This window comes from Podarcis melisellensis (genome assembly GCF_964234715.1).
Source record: "Podarcis melisellensis genome assembly, chromosome: 3".
Lineage (NCBI taxonomy): Eukaryota > Metazoa > Chordata > Lepidosauria > Squamata > Lacertidae > Podarcis > Podarcis melisellensis.
Window position 1 is genome coordinate 33,793,683 of NC_138530.1, and position 15,009 is coordinate 33,808,691.

Below are 15,009 nucleotides of genomic sequence, written 5' to 3' on the forward strand. Positions count from 1 at the left end.
CCAATCCTGGCCCCAATCCAAGTATATCTGCGTAGTTTTCAGTGTATCTATCCGTGACCATATTTCTTTCTCTTTTGTGTCCAGGTCATTTGGAGTGTTGCTGTGGGAAATATTCTCTCTCGGATATATGCCCTATCCCAGCAAAAGTAACCAGGAGGTCTTGGAGTTCGTAACAAGTGGAGGAAGGATGGATCCACCCAAAAACTGCCCCGGCCCTGTGTAGGAAACTTTTAAGGATCTGCTTGCTCCATGGGTTCAACTTGTTATGTTCTGGCATCTCTTCTCATCATGTTTACTCTGCAAAGATTGCTTTCCGGTATCATATATTTCACCAATCTGCTATAACGACTGGAACCTGCAACGAAATGTTGTAGAGCAGCATCTTCAGAGTTCCGGCCAGCCAAGTTGTTTTCCAGGATGTGCCATTCCATTGCTTCCCACCGCCCCCCATCCCTGTATTCCATCTTGCACACCACAACCCACAACAAACCCCCAGCATTCTATAACCACAGACCATGCTTCTCAGGTTTCCCCCTGATGATTGTTTTGTAGAGTGGGAGAGTTCTGCAACCCCTGAAGTCCCCCCAAGCCTCTGATATGTCTCTCTTTATCATGGATGGTGCCATTAGCCTCATAAAAGTTTGCTTCACTACTTATCTGTAGGATAAATTCTTTCATTAGCTGTAATGGTTTAACTTTGCAGTCACTGCCATTTTGGTGGGTACTAACTACCAGCTGATGCCGTGTTCAGAGTCCTCATCCTCTTGTAATAATTCAGGAGTCTTCACCTTCGCTTCTCTTACCAATGTCCTAAGAGCCTCAAATTAAATTTAATTCACATAACAATTTGTGTCCTGATGCTTCCAGGAAATGAATCATCAAGGTCCCTGCTGTGTTTCCCCCTTATGTAGGTGGGCATTACAGTGGTACCTCGGGTTAAGTATTTAATTCGTTCCGGAGGTCCGTACTTAACCTGAAACTGTTCTTAACCTGAAGCACCACTTTAGCTAATGGGGTCTCCTGCTGCCGCCACGCCACCAGAACACAATTTCTGTTCTCATCCTGAAGCAAAGTTCTTAACCTGAAGCACTATTTCTGGGTTAGCGGAGTCTGTAACCTGAAGCGTACGTAACCTGAAGCGTACGTAACCTGCGGTACCACTGTATCTGAGTAACAAGCTAATAGGTAACCTGCTCCATCTCAAGCACTTTTAGCTCATTTTTAATATAGCTCATTTGAACTAAGTTCAGCCAAATTTCAGCTATGTTAGTCCCAGGGACACAATCAGAACTCCATTTATGAACTAAGCCCCCTCCTCCCAATGTTACTTTTGATTTTATAGAGGGATAAAATAATCATTGAGAAAACACCAGCTTCAGATATTCTATGTTTAGCAATGCCTGTCCCACTGCTAACTCACAATAGTCTCCTCTGTGGTCAGGAGTGTCCTATAGCAGCTTAGTCTTGTTTGCCTCAGTCCCTTAGTCTGGGAAGGGCCATAGCTCAGTGGCTGAGTGCATGTCTTGCATGAGAGGGCTTGCAGATTCAAGCCCTGCCATCTACAGAAAGGACTGTTGCTTGAATCCCTGAAGAGCTGTTACCTGTCAGTGTCGAGAATACTGAGCTACTAGACCAGTCGGTTTGATTCTGTATAATAAATAAGACAGCATTCTAACCCACTCTCCTGCCATTCACCATTTGGTCTTCTGCTCCCACTGCAGGTATCGAATAATGACACAATGCTGGCAACACCAGCCTGAAGACCGGCCAAACTTTGCCATAATATTGGAGAGGATTGAATACTGCACTCAGGTATCTATAACTTCTCAGGGCAATTATTTTATGCTGTTTCTTCTAAGAAATGCCAGAAGGGGCACATGGAAAAGAAACAATGGGTGAGCCAAGACAACCAGAGCACAACCTGGTGCCAATGTCTCTGACTCTTGCCCAACCCGTGCCCCAGACCAGCTGAAGAAGTGAATTCAGTTGCGATGCAAGCTATATCTGGGAGTCATTATGGATCAAATGCGAAGCCCTTGTTCCCTTCAGAACTAGCCTTGAGGCAGGGTGTGATAGTGATTAGGGATGGGTGTGTGGATCCATAAGTTGGATTGCAAAGCGGACTCCTCACCTGATTTGATCCAGGTAGATTCTGAATTGGATCAGATCATGAATCCATTTCAAAAGCTGCAGTCCTTGCTACAAGGAGCCTGAGGGCTTCAGCTCTGATAATAATTTTTTTTTAATTTCCTTTTGGGTCTTCCAGACATCCAAAACCTGGCTTGGCTGGCACATGGGACTTGGTGACATGTCCTTGCTCTCCCCCGTGCAATTCCCTTTGAGAGTGGTGGAATGATCTCAAGTCCCGTTGCTCTCGGGGGATCTTGCTCTACTCTGTGCAAAGTGCATGGCAGCAAGAAACCATGCATTAGCTGCTCCAGGCTCATCTGCTTGCTCTCTTTCCCCACTAGAGGGAAAGGAAAAGGAAAGCCATGTGCCAGCAGGTCCAATGACCAAACTGGTGGGACAGCATCTCCTTTTTGTCACTATCTACAGTGCCCATTTGCTTGCCCTCTTCTTCTTGGTCCAATCCACATGATCATGCAGAAGGAGAGAGTGCAAGGAAGGCAAGGGGAAGAGGTTGTGTTCTTCTGCCTCCTCGTTCTGGTTACTGTCTGCATGCTTAGAGGGTAGCTGAATAGGCAGCAACAGCAAGAAGGAGCAACAGCAACAGCAGGTGGCCAAATAAACTGTGTGCCTGCTGCATTGTTGTGGCAATAGCAAGTGCCCCATGATCCTCACTGCTGGTGCTCTTCCTATCCTTCTGATCTATCCTTTCTACGCACATCCAGCTGACACTGTGATTTATTGCAGCAAATCCAGGGGCAGCAAAGCCTTCAGTGCTTTCAAAACCGATCTCTTGGCCATTAGTGTTGTCCAGTAAATCCACACTTCTTTAGAATACCCTGCATTGAAGGAATACATCCCAGAATCAGATGCATGAAGAAATATTGCGCTCATTTAATATTTATAACCCACTATTCTTCCCTAAACGAAAGTCAAAGTGGCCAACAGAAAAGCAATCAATGCAATAATGCCAGAATTGTTGAATTGTAAAATGTTTCCATCCAAGTATGATGTCCACTGCCACTGGGAGAAAAAAATAATTTTGCTCTCAATAAATTTATATTCTGCCCCACCCTAACATGTCTGAATGAGGTCATCATTTTTCACCAGACCTGCAAGACATTTAAGTGTTCTGCTGCATAATAACATATATTATTCAAGAGTAGGTTTGTCTAAGACCATTCAAAGATGCTTGCTGGATCAGGTCATGAGTCCACCTAGTCCAGCTACCTCTTTTCCACTGTGGCTAACCAGATGCCTATGGGAAACCACAAGCAGAGCATGAAGGCAATTGCCCCCTCCGGCACCAACCCTCTAGCATTTGGAGCCACTGAGCAATTCAGTCCACATTTAAAGGCGAACCTACCTAATTCACAGTTTCCCAAACAATATGAGAACTGAAACACATATATCCTTTTAAATGTGCACTTCTCTGAATTTTGTAATGTAGTTCTCCAGGTAAGTAATGTGCATCAAGATTCATATACTGGGATAAAATGTCAATAAAAATGCATATATTCTTGGGATTTTTAGTGCATAGTTTTTTCGGGGAAATTGCTTTGCAAAAATATGTAGGCAAGATTGCATACAAGGGTGGAATTCAATGGCTTGCTGTTAGAAGCATTTTGTCATGGAAAGCATTTCCGATTGCTTTCCTCCTCTCTCCTCACCCTGTACGCTATTCTGGGGGTTCTCCCAACCTCCCCAGAGCCCCTTTTAGGAGGCATAGAGGCACATGGGTGGAAGAAAGGGGGAGGAAACAGATACAAGGCTGCTGTTGACAGGACTCAATAGCTGACTCCTGCCCCAAAGAGTGTGAAATGCTGGTGAAATTTCATGAGGGTTTTAAGAAAACTGCAAACTGATCTGAAAATGTGGCAAGCTGAACTTAAGATTGGAAAAATGAGAAATTAAGAGAAACCAAAACTGACCGATTCAACCATCTCTACCCAAGTATGGAGGTTACCTGGCCTATGCGCTTGCCCTCTGTAGATTTGTCCAACTGCTTTCTGGCAGTGAATTCCATAAATTAATTGCACGCTGTGTGGAAGTAGTTGTTCCTCATAGCTGTCCTGAAAGTCAATTTTATTGGGTGATTGGGCATGCGTCCATTAGGAGAGAGAGAAAATCTTTTCACGAAGCAATGGTAGATTACTCCAGCAGCACTCTGTAGCGTCAAGCAGTTACAGAAAGCAACAGCATGTTTTGAATCCCTTGTTTTTTTACTGCAGGATCCTGATGTGATCAACACAGTTCTGCCAGTGGAATATGGCCCCTGCATTGAGGAGGAAGAAAAAGTCCCTGTGCGCCCTGAAGACCCTGAAGCAATCCCTCCGTTGCTAGTCTTGCCGCAGAAAGAGAAAAAAGGTGTTGAGCAGCTCCTGCCTTCCCCACCATCCTTGGCCTTAGCCATTGCTACAGGGAAGGCTCTGGTGAAAGCAGCTAGTGTCGATCCATCAGTCTGTGCTACTACACAGGCCCCCCTGGAAGGGGGACATGTCAACATGGCGTACACTCAGTCCAATCCGGCCACTGAGCTCCACAAAGGCCGAGGGTCCAGAAACAAGCCTACCAACCTCTGGAACCCGACCTACGGCTCCTGGTTTTCAGAGAAGCCCATTGTCAAAAACACTTCACAGGCGGAGAAAGAGGCAACTGAGAGGGAAGGTCCGGGGCATGAAGGGAACTGTACTTTGGGGCCCAGCATTGTGACTGGAAGGCTGCCAAGCTCCTCCCTTCTTCTAGAACCATCTTCGCTGACAGCCAGTGTTAAGGAAGTGCCTCTGTTCAGGCTCCGCCATTTCCCCTGTGGAAACGTTAACTATGGATACCAACAGCAGGGCTTGCCCTTGGAAACTTCGGCCCCACCCTTGTGCCAGCAGCTGCGAGGGCCCTCCCCTTAGGAACAAGGCCAACTCCCCCCCACCAGGGCCCCAGGAAAACATCCCATCCTTTTGACTCTCTTCCTGTGGGACTCGTAAGCCTTGGTGCAAACATCGGCATCACCCAAACAAGCACGAGCGCAGAACGAGATGCCCTTCTGTAATGTGCCAGTGCGCTCTGAAGTGCCACCCTTGGAAGCTCTGCTTTTCGAACCTGCAAGAAGCTTCCGTTTGTCAGAGCGCGCACACCCCTTACACACACACTCGAAACACCCAAGGACAACAGTATTATCTGCAAGGCCCCGCTCTCAGTTGCATAAAGTCATCTGCATGGTTGTTCTCTGTGCCCTTCCCTGTGCGCTGCTTCCTTCTCTGTTGTTTATGTGCCGTTTCAAGACTCACTGTTAGAGAGTTTAATGTCCGGGGATTTCCCTGTACTGCCAGATGCAGCGTCAGGGAAATCCCTCTTGCTGCCAGAGTTTTGAGGAGAGGATGGGGAAATGTTGCACTCTCGCTGAAATTCAAAATCAGATAAATGTGGACTCCCAAGTGGCACGTACCCAAACAGCAACTCAGCTCCAACATGGCCCTTCCACAAGCATGCACAACTATTGTGGTACTCTTAAGGGTAGCAGAAACACATTTGCTTCCACACCTTTGACCTACAAGATGGAAACTGCAGGAATTTAAGGAGCATGGTGAAAGTCAGTGATTTAGTTTGATTGAAAAGGTGATGCCCTCTCCCCCTTTTCTCTGTTGTGGTTGTGGGACACCAAGGGTCAAATACTTAATCCTCCGTGTTGTAGTTGGTTATGCCACATGCTAGAGGATAAGATTATCGAGGTGGTAAGAGTCAGGTTGTTCAACAATGAAATCACCGCTATTATGCTTCAGTTAATACTATGGGGCAGAGTTTAGACAAACAGAAAGTAGTCGATTGCCGTGGTATGTGCTGACTCCCATTTTTCCAGTGAATAAGGATATGATTTTATTTAGTATTAGAATTGCATTGCCGAACATGGCACTGTAGGAGATGCGCCAAAGCAAGTGTGTTTTAACAAACGTTTTAGAACAACCACAGTAGCCAACTCTCTAAGTCATTGTTTTGACAAGAGTCAATATCCACACAGAGAAAAATCAGGACTTGAGCATATGATGTAAAAATTACTTGCCAACTTCAGTGCATTCTCAGACTCAAACAATACCATCAATCCATGCTTCAGCATATTTCACAGCTTATCTTATCATGCTATCGGAACTGAAACAATCTGTCAAAATATCCTGCAATGAACTGGGGCCCAGAATTGCTCTTACTTGAGCACAGGCAGCAGAAAGAAAGGCATTAGTGGAGAGGGTAATGCCTGTGATTCTATTGCATAACCATGGTGCTACAAATTAGGAGACCACACCACTATTGCAGTTGACCACTAATAATCCTTGTTTCCCCACTGACACTTTGAGGCAATAGATCACCCCCATGGAAGCTGTATATATGGGCATACAAACCTCGTGCTCACATTCGTTCCCATGAGCAGAGCAAATGAGGAGGAAGCTTGGTTTGTGTCTCTTGCCTCGCTCAAGAACTTATAGCTACTAAATAAATGCAGGTGCAATCCTGTGCACGATTGCACTGCGTAAGGCTCATCGATTCAATTGGAATTGATGTATAAATGAAGAAATCTGACCTTCCTGAGTGATAGAGAAAAGAGATCCACTTTCCACAGATACTTGTTTTCTGGAGGAGCAGTAAATCAATGGGGAATGGCCTTGAATCCTTAGCTGCAAATTACAGTTGGACAAATCTAATCATGGATCCCCATTGTACAGTAATGTGTCTTGCTCCCATCATGGGACAACCAAGAACTTTGAAGTGCAGCTCAAACAGATAAAAGTATTGGGCCTACTTCCAGCCGTCGCAGCCACTGAAGGTATTTATATATTTTTTTCTTGAGTTCATAAGGCAGCTATAAAAAATGCTTCATTTGAAAAAAGTGTGCCTGCTCACCGAATCAGAGGCAGTGTTCAGTTCATTATAGTTTGGTGGATGCTGTGCCTGAAAGTCCCACTTGCTCACAGCAGGGAGCATGTTATACTGTCTCTGGTGACCCCAAGGGGCAATTAAAAAGTACAACTTAACACGCTGTAAGATACCTGAGCTTAAAAGAATGGTCATCTGCTAAAACAGCCAAGTTCCTGTGCTGTTATTACAATCCACTGCAGATTGGCTGGTTCATGTGTGTGATTAACATCAAGGCACACTGCAGAGCCTCACAGTCCAACCCACTCCTGGAAGAAAAAGCACTAGCCAGGAGCTTCTCCAGTAAAGCATCCTTTTGTGTTACAGCTGTGGGGGAAAGCTCATGAAAAGCTTCCTTAAAAACAGGCCTCCCCCCCCCCCACATCACCACTACCCAAAGTAGAGGAATATGAATGGCAACCTTAGAAGCATAGAATGAGCTATGTCTTACACCATTACTTGTTTGTGAAGGTTCTACGCCACATTTGTAGCATGTCACAACTCTCAGCAGCAGAGCTACTTATCCAGGGTCTTTCATTAGGGAAATGAAACTAAATCCTGTTACACACCCAGCAGAGGTGTGCAATAAAGGATTTCAGTCACAATACTGTAAAATAGCTCGTAGTATTTATACTTGGTGAGATTTCTGGTATCACCAGAAATAAATGGAAACACTGGCAGAGGCAGGCTTTGCTCCTTAGACGACACCACCTAGGCAGAAGCCGTTTCCATGACTTTAGCGTGAGTTAGGCAGCAAGGAGTATGAAACAGCTGGAGCACCATCGCTGCTTTCTAACTGTATTTTTATTTCCCAGTGCCTGATCAGAGACTCACATTGATTCCACAATATTAAAATCTTAATAGAGACTATACAGGAGAGCAAAATCACAGGCTTTCAGGAATTCCAGTGCAACGTTCACTTCAGTGTCTGCGTTTGGCCTTTTATAGCACCAGAGATTAGCCAGGAGACACAATGGAGCTTTTGAGACAAGAAAACTATGAGCAAAAACTGCCTCCCAAAGTTATTTACCCTGTTTGTGGGCAGCAAATGTAGGAAGGTCATTTATCCTAAAGCAATTGGGGCAGGGGGGTAGAATTGGCCCAGAAGGTATCAAAGGGTATGCAAGGAAAAGGTTTGGTTTGGTTCATTCACCTAACCCTAACCCTTAAAGAGGAGGACTGGAAGACAGCCCATTACTTCCTTCAAGCGTCATGGTTTAGGGGAGTCTGCAAAAGACAACTCTCCACAAACCTGTCAGAAAATTATTTTCTCTGAGAGGTTTTAGGACAACTCTCTTCTAAGAATTGACTCTGCTTCCTGTGACATTAGGCATGTGGGAAGAGTCCCATATGCTCAAGTGCAAAATACAGCCCGTTGATTTGAGTAGCCAATGAGTGCATTTTCTCACCCAATCCAGTGCAGGAGGACTCAAAAGCAACCCCCAGCTCAGCTTTTGTGGGGCTTGCCTCCAAATGAGCATAGGAGTGCAGCACCATCGAACGTCCCTCACACTTGTTTCCTTTCCCCATAAGGATGCAGAAGTTCAAAATGAAGTGGTTTTGGTGGAGCATTTCCCAGTCATTTTTCAGTGCATGACTAGGTACGGCAGCTGTATGCCAAGACTTTCCTTTTATGTGTCTGCTCATGTAGGTGAGGCCACCAGATACGTCTAAACCTTGAGCAAGTACTACCTTTTCAATGCCCTTTCACAGCTCCGTCACCTCACCCACAGAAGTCTCAACGGAGTTATGTCTGAACCTTCTGTACCCAGCCTCTCCTTCTGTATCAAGGCTTTGTCATTAGGAATGTGTGTCACATCTGTACAGAAGCTTATGCAACATTGCTCATAAATCAAGGGCCTATGCGTTTCAGGGATCCTTCTCAAGATAAAATGCTAATATATGATCATTAAGTATTTTGTATTGTATTTGTATTGTAATCAAGTGTAGTGAAGCTAAAGGCATGAAGACAAAATAAAATGACTGTAAAGGAAAGCATGCGCCTGGCTATGTCTTCTCTCTACAATGGCTCACCAAATCAAGGAGGCTTTTAATTCAGCACATGAACTGCTAAGCTTGGCCAGGGGGTAAAATGCAAGTGACAATATTAACTAAAGTCCCATTTTGACTCCCCAAGTCATGCAAAGTTCTTGTTGAACTAGAATGAAAGTTACCCAGGCTACCTGGCAGAGATGACAAATTTCCTATACTGGTTACAGAACAATTAATTGAGATGGGGAGGTACAGCTCTTCTAAATGCACCATTAATGTCCTTTTAAGGCCTGGCTGATCATTAGGGTATGTTGGATTTCACTCCAGAGAAGCTCTTCTTGTTAATATTTCTGCCCACCCTTCCTAATAATGGAGCCCAGCACATCAACCCACAAAGTGGTAAAGGAATTCAATCAAAAATAAAACATTGTTATCTAAAAACATTTAAAAAGCCACATAGCTTCACAGGCAATAATTTCAAGGTTGCCAGGAACAGTATCTTTCACCCATCAAATACCTGGGTGAACAAGTTACAGATAGGTAGCCGTGTTGGTGATTGGCAGATAGCTGTGATGAGCCTGTTGAACCTATTGCAGTCGTTAAGAGTCGTCAACAGGCTCATCACAGCTATCTGCCAATCACCCATTCCCACCACCCTTCTGAGTAATACCCCTCCCCACCTTCTCACTATATAGAAGGGTCTGGTAACTTCTGTTTCAGTGTATCTGAAGAAGTGTGCATGCACACGAAAGCTCATACCAAGAACTGACTTAGTTGGTCTTTAAGGTGCTACTGGAAGGAATTTTTTTTGTTTTGACTGGGTGAACAAGGGTGTTTTTAAGATCATCCTGAAAGTTAATTATCAGGGAGACCATACCTCACTAGGGATGGCATTCCGCAAACGGGGAGCTGCCACTGAGAGGGCCCTGTCAACAAACAGCCCTACATTATACTGGCACCGGGTTACTGGGTTAATAAAGTAGTTACCTTTTTCTATATTCAGTTCAGTTTATCTCTTGGTGACTATGCATGGCCTACTGGTATATTCATTTCCTTTCTAATATACAGCAGAACTCATTCTGCAAGCAGTCCTTCTTAATACCGAAGCCATGTAGATTTTATGCTGATAGTTTGGGCAGACATGATCTTAAGACACACCTGCAAGAGCAAATAGGAAAAATGAGGCAGTTCATATTAGCGCAAGAATTTTTCTTTCAATGGTACCAATGTTTACCTTGTAAGTCACAATCCCTAGAGGAAGAGGAGGGCAAAAGAAAGATACCATCTGACCAATACATAGGGAATGCACAAAAGATTTTTATGTTCAAAATCAGCATGTCTGTAGAGTATATCAATATATTACAAACATAAAAGGTGTTTAAAACATCTGTTTTGTTATATTACAGCTGTTGCTTTCTATCCTAAATGCATAATGTGCAAGTTAACATTATAAGAAAGCGATTCAAAAAAAGGATACTCGGTCAGTGATAGCTCAGTTTTCTTAAAAGCAACAGGCATCGTTAAAACCAAACGACCATTAACAGCACTCTCATTTAAAAATACATTTAAACACCCAAGGAAACAGATGTCAGACATGGCAAGATTCAGTGCATCAAGGTGCATCTGGATCCTCAAATGCATTTCTGCAGTTTTCAGATGGCTTTTAATTAAGAACAAGTTTATAATCACAGTTTACAACCATTGCCCTTAGTTTAAAAATACCCATTAGCTATAAAGCAATATTGCAGCTTCGTCGTGCTTAATGTAGATCAGGGGGAAATGGTTCTAGCAATGTTTAAAAATATTATCTATAGACTTTTATAGACAGCTAGAATGTAGTTTTACTTTTGAGTGCAATTTGACAAGATACCTTGGGCCAGGATTCAACTAATGAGTCCCACTAGTGGAAGGCTGTGCAAGGACTGCTGTTAGCACAAGGGAGGCAGTTACCATAACACTACACTGAATTCTTCCCCTTATTTTCAAGGATGAAGCCACTTAGTGACTTCTGTGGCTTTTAAATTATCTGAAACCATTTAATAAGGATTCAAAATATGCCATAACAATTAAAATAAGATATATTTTTTAACAATACAATTTATAAATTTATAATCACTCACTTATTTAAAGAGAAGCATAGTGCAGTAAAATAAACATGTTTTAAAAGTGTTTTTTTTTTTATTTCAAGGTACATCATGCTTCTAGGCAACAATGTAGCAACTACATTATATAAAAATGGCAAGGGCTTCAACACCTAGCACTGTGACAAGCTTTTCCTAAGGTTGGCGTCTACAGTGATACAGAATTCTTATTGCACATGGGATATTTGGGATTCGAGCACCAAAATATAGGTCTCTCTTAAATGTTCTGCCCAGAGCCAGGAAGTGGTGGCCTGCGGGCAAGATGGCCAGCTGCCATACGGCCTAACTCAACCTGCAGTGGCTTGGCATAGTAAGGCAAGCTAAAGGTTCCAGGTCAACCAGGTGACGGTTCTAGAGGAAGAGGAAACTTGAACCTGCAACAATCATGGAATCTCCCATAGGCTTTCTACCAGCTTCTCCTCCCAGAAGGTAGTCTAAACTAGGGTGTTTTAACCAAGGTTAAGAACACTGTCAAAAATCAGAAGGAAGAAAGGCTCCCTCATCACCTACCCATGAGTGAGCACGTTTCCTAGAGGAGGAGGTGGTGCAAATCCATGCACACATTATCTTAAACCCAATACCGCTACCTCACCTTAAAACGCCCTGTTGGCCAATCTGATTGCTGGCTGGAGAGCTTTGCTGAAGGGCATTTGATGCATGCAAAACTTTGCAGTGTTACAGGCTTCAGTCTTGACTAACAAAATAATTTCTCCAGAACTTGAGTGGGGAAACTCTTCAGAGAGGAGAAATAAAAGTGCATTAATACTTGTTCCAATGGCATTTTTGGAAAGTGCTTCTGGCATGCTGCTGCCTTTAAAATACGCACGCATGTCCATTATACAGTATATCTTTATATACTGTAACAAAAAGTGCTTTTACTATTTACCTGAAAATATTTGTGCTGCTTTATTCTTTTTTCCCTTTCTTCTATTCAGGATGCTTCTGTATGTAGCATGGAAGGAGCACATTTTTTTCTCTTTTCAACTGGTTGCTTTGTGCTTGGAGGATCTGTCTGGATAATAAGCTACCTGTCTCACAACATTTCCCCCCTAAATACTGTCACTTCCCTCCCTTTTTATTGCTATTTTTTCCCCAAAGAAAGTGAAGACTGTTTAGCAGGTTGACAAATCCTGCTGCTTGTTTAACAAGCTCTGCGATCTCAAGTCACTTTACAGCTTCATTAGAATGTGGGATGGAAACATCATTTGTAAAGTAGCAAAGCATGTCAACATGGAGCCAGATAAAAAACAGATTATTCAAATAACAGGACTGCTCAACCCCAAGTTGTTTTTTTTAGTATGTAAGCAGCTTTCGGGTGAGGACCGTTCTGTAGGGGAAGCTATTAAGATTTCATTCCTCAAGAGTCATAATGCAACTCCAATCTGGCTAGAGCTGTGCAAGTGTTATACAAATGCAGTTTTAGGACTTTGGGTAAGGCAGAACTTCATGCAGGCGATGGCAGGATTGTCTTGTGTGCTTTATTTCTTACGCCCTCATCTAAAGAGCTAGAGGAGTTTGCTTTCAGCAGATATCATCCACAAGTTTTGCACCGTTGATCCCTCGGTAAGTGACTCGGCTCGGCCGCACCAAGACTCCATAATTTGGCTTGCAAGTAAAGTACCGCTTGTCGCCCACAGAGCCGTCATTCTTGCCTTTGGCACTTCGGAGTTCCAGGCCAAGCCAGATGCCTGGAGCAAAGTCTGTGGGCCCAATGTAGCGAATGATGCCCATCTCACTGGAGCTGCTCAGGAGGACCTGGGAGCCTTCGTGAAGCTTGACGGGCCCCTCAGCACTGGCCGTAGTGGTGCTGCTCCAGCTGCGTCGCAGGGAAGCATTTTTTGACCTGGGCAGATAAAAGAAGGCAACAGGTGGACCATTTGTTAAATGCACAAGATACTAAAGATTGCATATGTACACAGAGGAAATCTGCCACCGACTTACTAAGATAAAGACTTCAGGGCCTCCTGATATGGACCAGATTGCTTCTGATCTGGCAATGGCAGTAAAACATGCCTTCGGTTAAAGGCCACGCAACACGCTCATCATCAACCCAAGAGAAAAGCCTGCGTATCCTTGTACCACAAGGTCAACGAGCTTTTCAAAAGGATAAGATGGTGAAGTTTTCCTACCAATGCAAATAGCAGCTCCGAAAGAGCTATTTTTGGCAGGATTGCAGCATGAGAAGAAAGAGTTAAGAGTCTCCTCTTTGCCTGCTGTGATCCCAATAATTATTAACCCAACTCACCTACCATTTTCATTTTTAAAAGCATGTGTGTTAAATGCAAAAACACATTTGATGTCCTGTCTAGTTTGGCCCTAAGCCAGCTCCTGTTAAAAGGTAGTGGGGAAATTGGTCTGTGTGTATCCGCTGGAGCGTTTTGGCCTAGCTATTGAGCTGGCAAGGAATATGCACAATAATTCTCAGAACTGGGATCCTGCGCAGGCCTATTTCTTTACCATTCTGATTTCAGTTATTAATTCTAAAATGTACAGCCAGCTTTTTCTGACAGCTATCACTGTGCAGGAACAAGAGTTGCAGGCAAGCAAAAAAGCATCACTGCCATTGAGACTTCCTATAACCATTCAGGATTAGTGTTGGGAGTTATTCAACAATATCAAAATGACTCTGTGGGCTACGACCCTAAAGACACTGGGAAGGGAGTAATCTCCAGTGAACACAGTAGACATACTTCTGGGTAAACATGCATAGGATTGCACTGTTAATCACTAAGATGCATGCCTCCAGAGACAAAAAGAGTGCTGAATTCATCTAATCATAGCAGACAACACATGCATTCCCTTTTCTAAGAGCCACTCACTTGACAAAGGAGTTTCTCCTGTTTAACTCCTTTTGGGAAGACGCAGAGGTTGTGCTAAAACTTCGTCGGAAACCTGAACATGATAAGAAAAACAAACTTCAATTCAGTCTATTAAGTGGCATACATATATAAATATCTAAGCCTATTTCCCCTCAATATCCATAGAGCACACAAAAATCAAAGTCTTTCACCTTTCCTCAACACTCATTTATTCAGTTCCTTTTTTACAGTGCTGTTTTCTCAGTGTCCATTCAGCTGTGATCTGTCCCACCGACAGTAATAGACACTGCACAGCATTGCTGAGCTGTGTCTAGAATGACCAGCTCAAAATCTTGCCAAGTCAGCCCCAGAGCCTGGGTCTTAGGAAACAAGTCCACAAACAAAGGCAACTTAACACAGCAGTAAAACCACACAACAGGTAGGCAAGGTTATGCCCATATTTCACTGAGAAAGATCATAGAATTTTGGCTCCTGACCACCTAGACCAACCCCTTGCAATCACACTACAAAGTTCTGAGAACAGAGCAGGAATATTGAAAATAATAATAAAATGCCTTTTAAAATATCATTCTGTGTTTGTTTCAAAAAGGAGGGGTTACAGACTTTAAAGAAAAACAAGGCGAAATGGGAGGGAAGAGAGAGAAATGGAAAAAGCTCCTGCCTTGAGGCCTTCCCATTTCACTCCCACCATCCCCAAGTAGCTACAGTTGCTGCAATTTGCACAGGTAATATGAAGCAATGAAATCAGGTACTTGTCAAATTCTTACCAGGGAGAGAATGATTCATTTTACTTGATGAAACATCTGTGAGGGAGTCTAGCGATCCCACTAGCCTGCAAATGAAATAATATGTTTAACACTTCTCTCTCTCAAGGCGGCGAAGAAGAAGAAAAAGAACAGTCCAATGCTTATTTAGTGTCATTTCTCCCTTTGTTCCATTTCCTGCTCTGGAAATTTAGAATACACTGCCAAAGTCTCCTTCCATTTCTTCTGCTACGATTGTGCCACTCTTCTATGCTTCGCCCCATCAGC

At 43.6% G+C, this 15,009-nt stretch overlaps 2 protein-coding genes across 6 annotated transcripts in view; one reads left to right on the forward strand and one right to left on the reverse strand.

Annotated features, from left to right (window-relative positions):
• Positions 1–7,664, forward strand: part of ALK (ALK receptor tyrosine kinase) — a 587,955-nt gene extending 580,291 nt beyond the window's left edge. For all 3 annotated transcript variants that reach the window (XM_081903661.1, XM_081903662.1, XM_081903663.1), the window contains 3 exons: positions 85–219; positions 1,722–1,812; positions 4,359–7,664. In XM_081903661.1, the coding sequence (XP_081759787.1) occupies positions 85–219; positions 1,722–1,812; positions 4,359–5,030 (898 nt within the window). In that variant the 3' untranslated portion in view covers positions 5,031–7,664. The remainder of the gene's footprint in view (positions 1–84; positions 220–1,721; positions 1,813–4,358) is intronic.
• A 2,651-nt stretch (positions 7,665–10,315) lies between these two features.
• CLIP4 (CAP-Gly domain containing linker protein family member 4) overlaps positions 10,316–15,009 on the reverse strand; it is a 37,873-nt gene continuing 33,179 nt past the window's right edge. For 2 of the 3 annotated variants that reach the window (XM_081903989.1, XM_081903988.1), the window contains exons 14-16: positions 14,746–14,810; positions 13,979–14,051; positions 10,316–13,002 (exon numbers count right to left, since the gene is read on the reverse strand). In XM_081903989.1, the coding sequence (XP_081760115.1) occupies positions 12,681–13,002; positions 13,979–14,051; positions 14,746–14,810 (460 nt within the window). In that variant the 3' untranslated portion in view covers positions 10,316–12,680. The remainder of the gene's footprint in view (positions 13,003–13,978; positions 14,052–14,745; positions 14,811–15,009) is intronic. The other variant, XR_014166245.1, reaches the window with a different exon arrangement.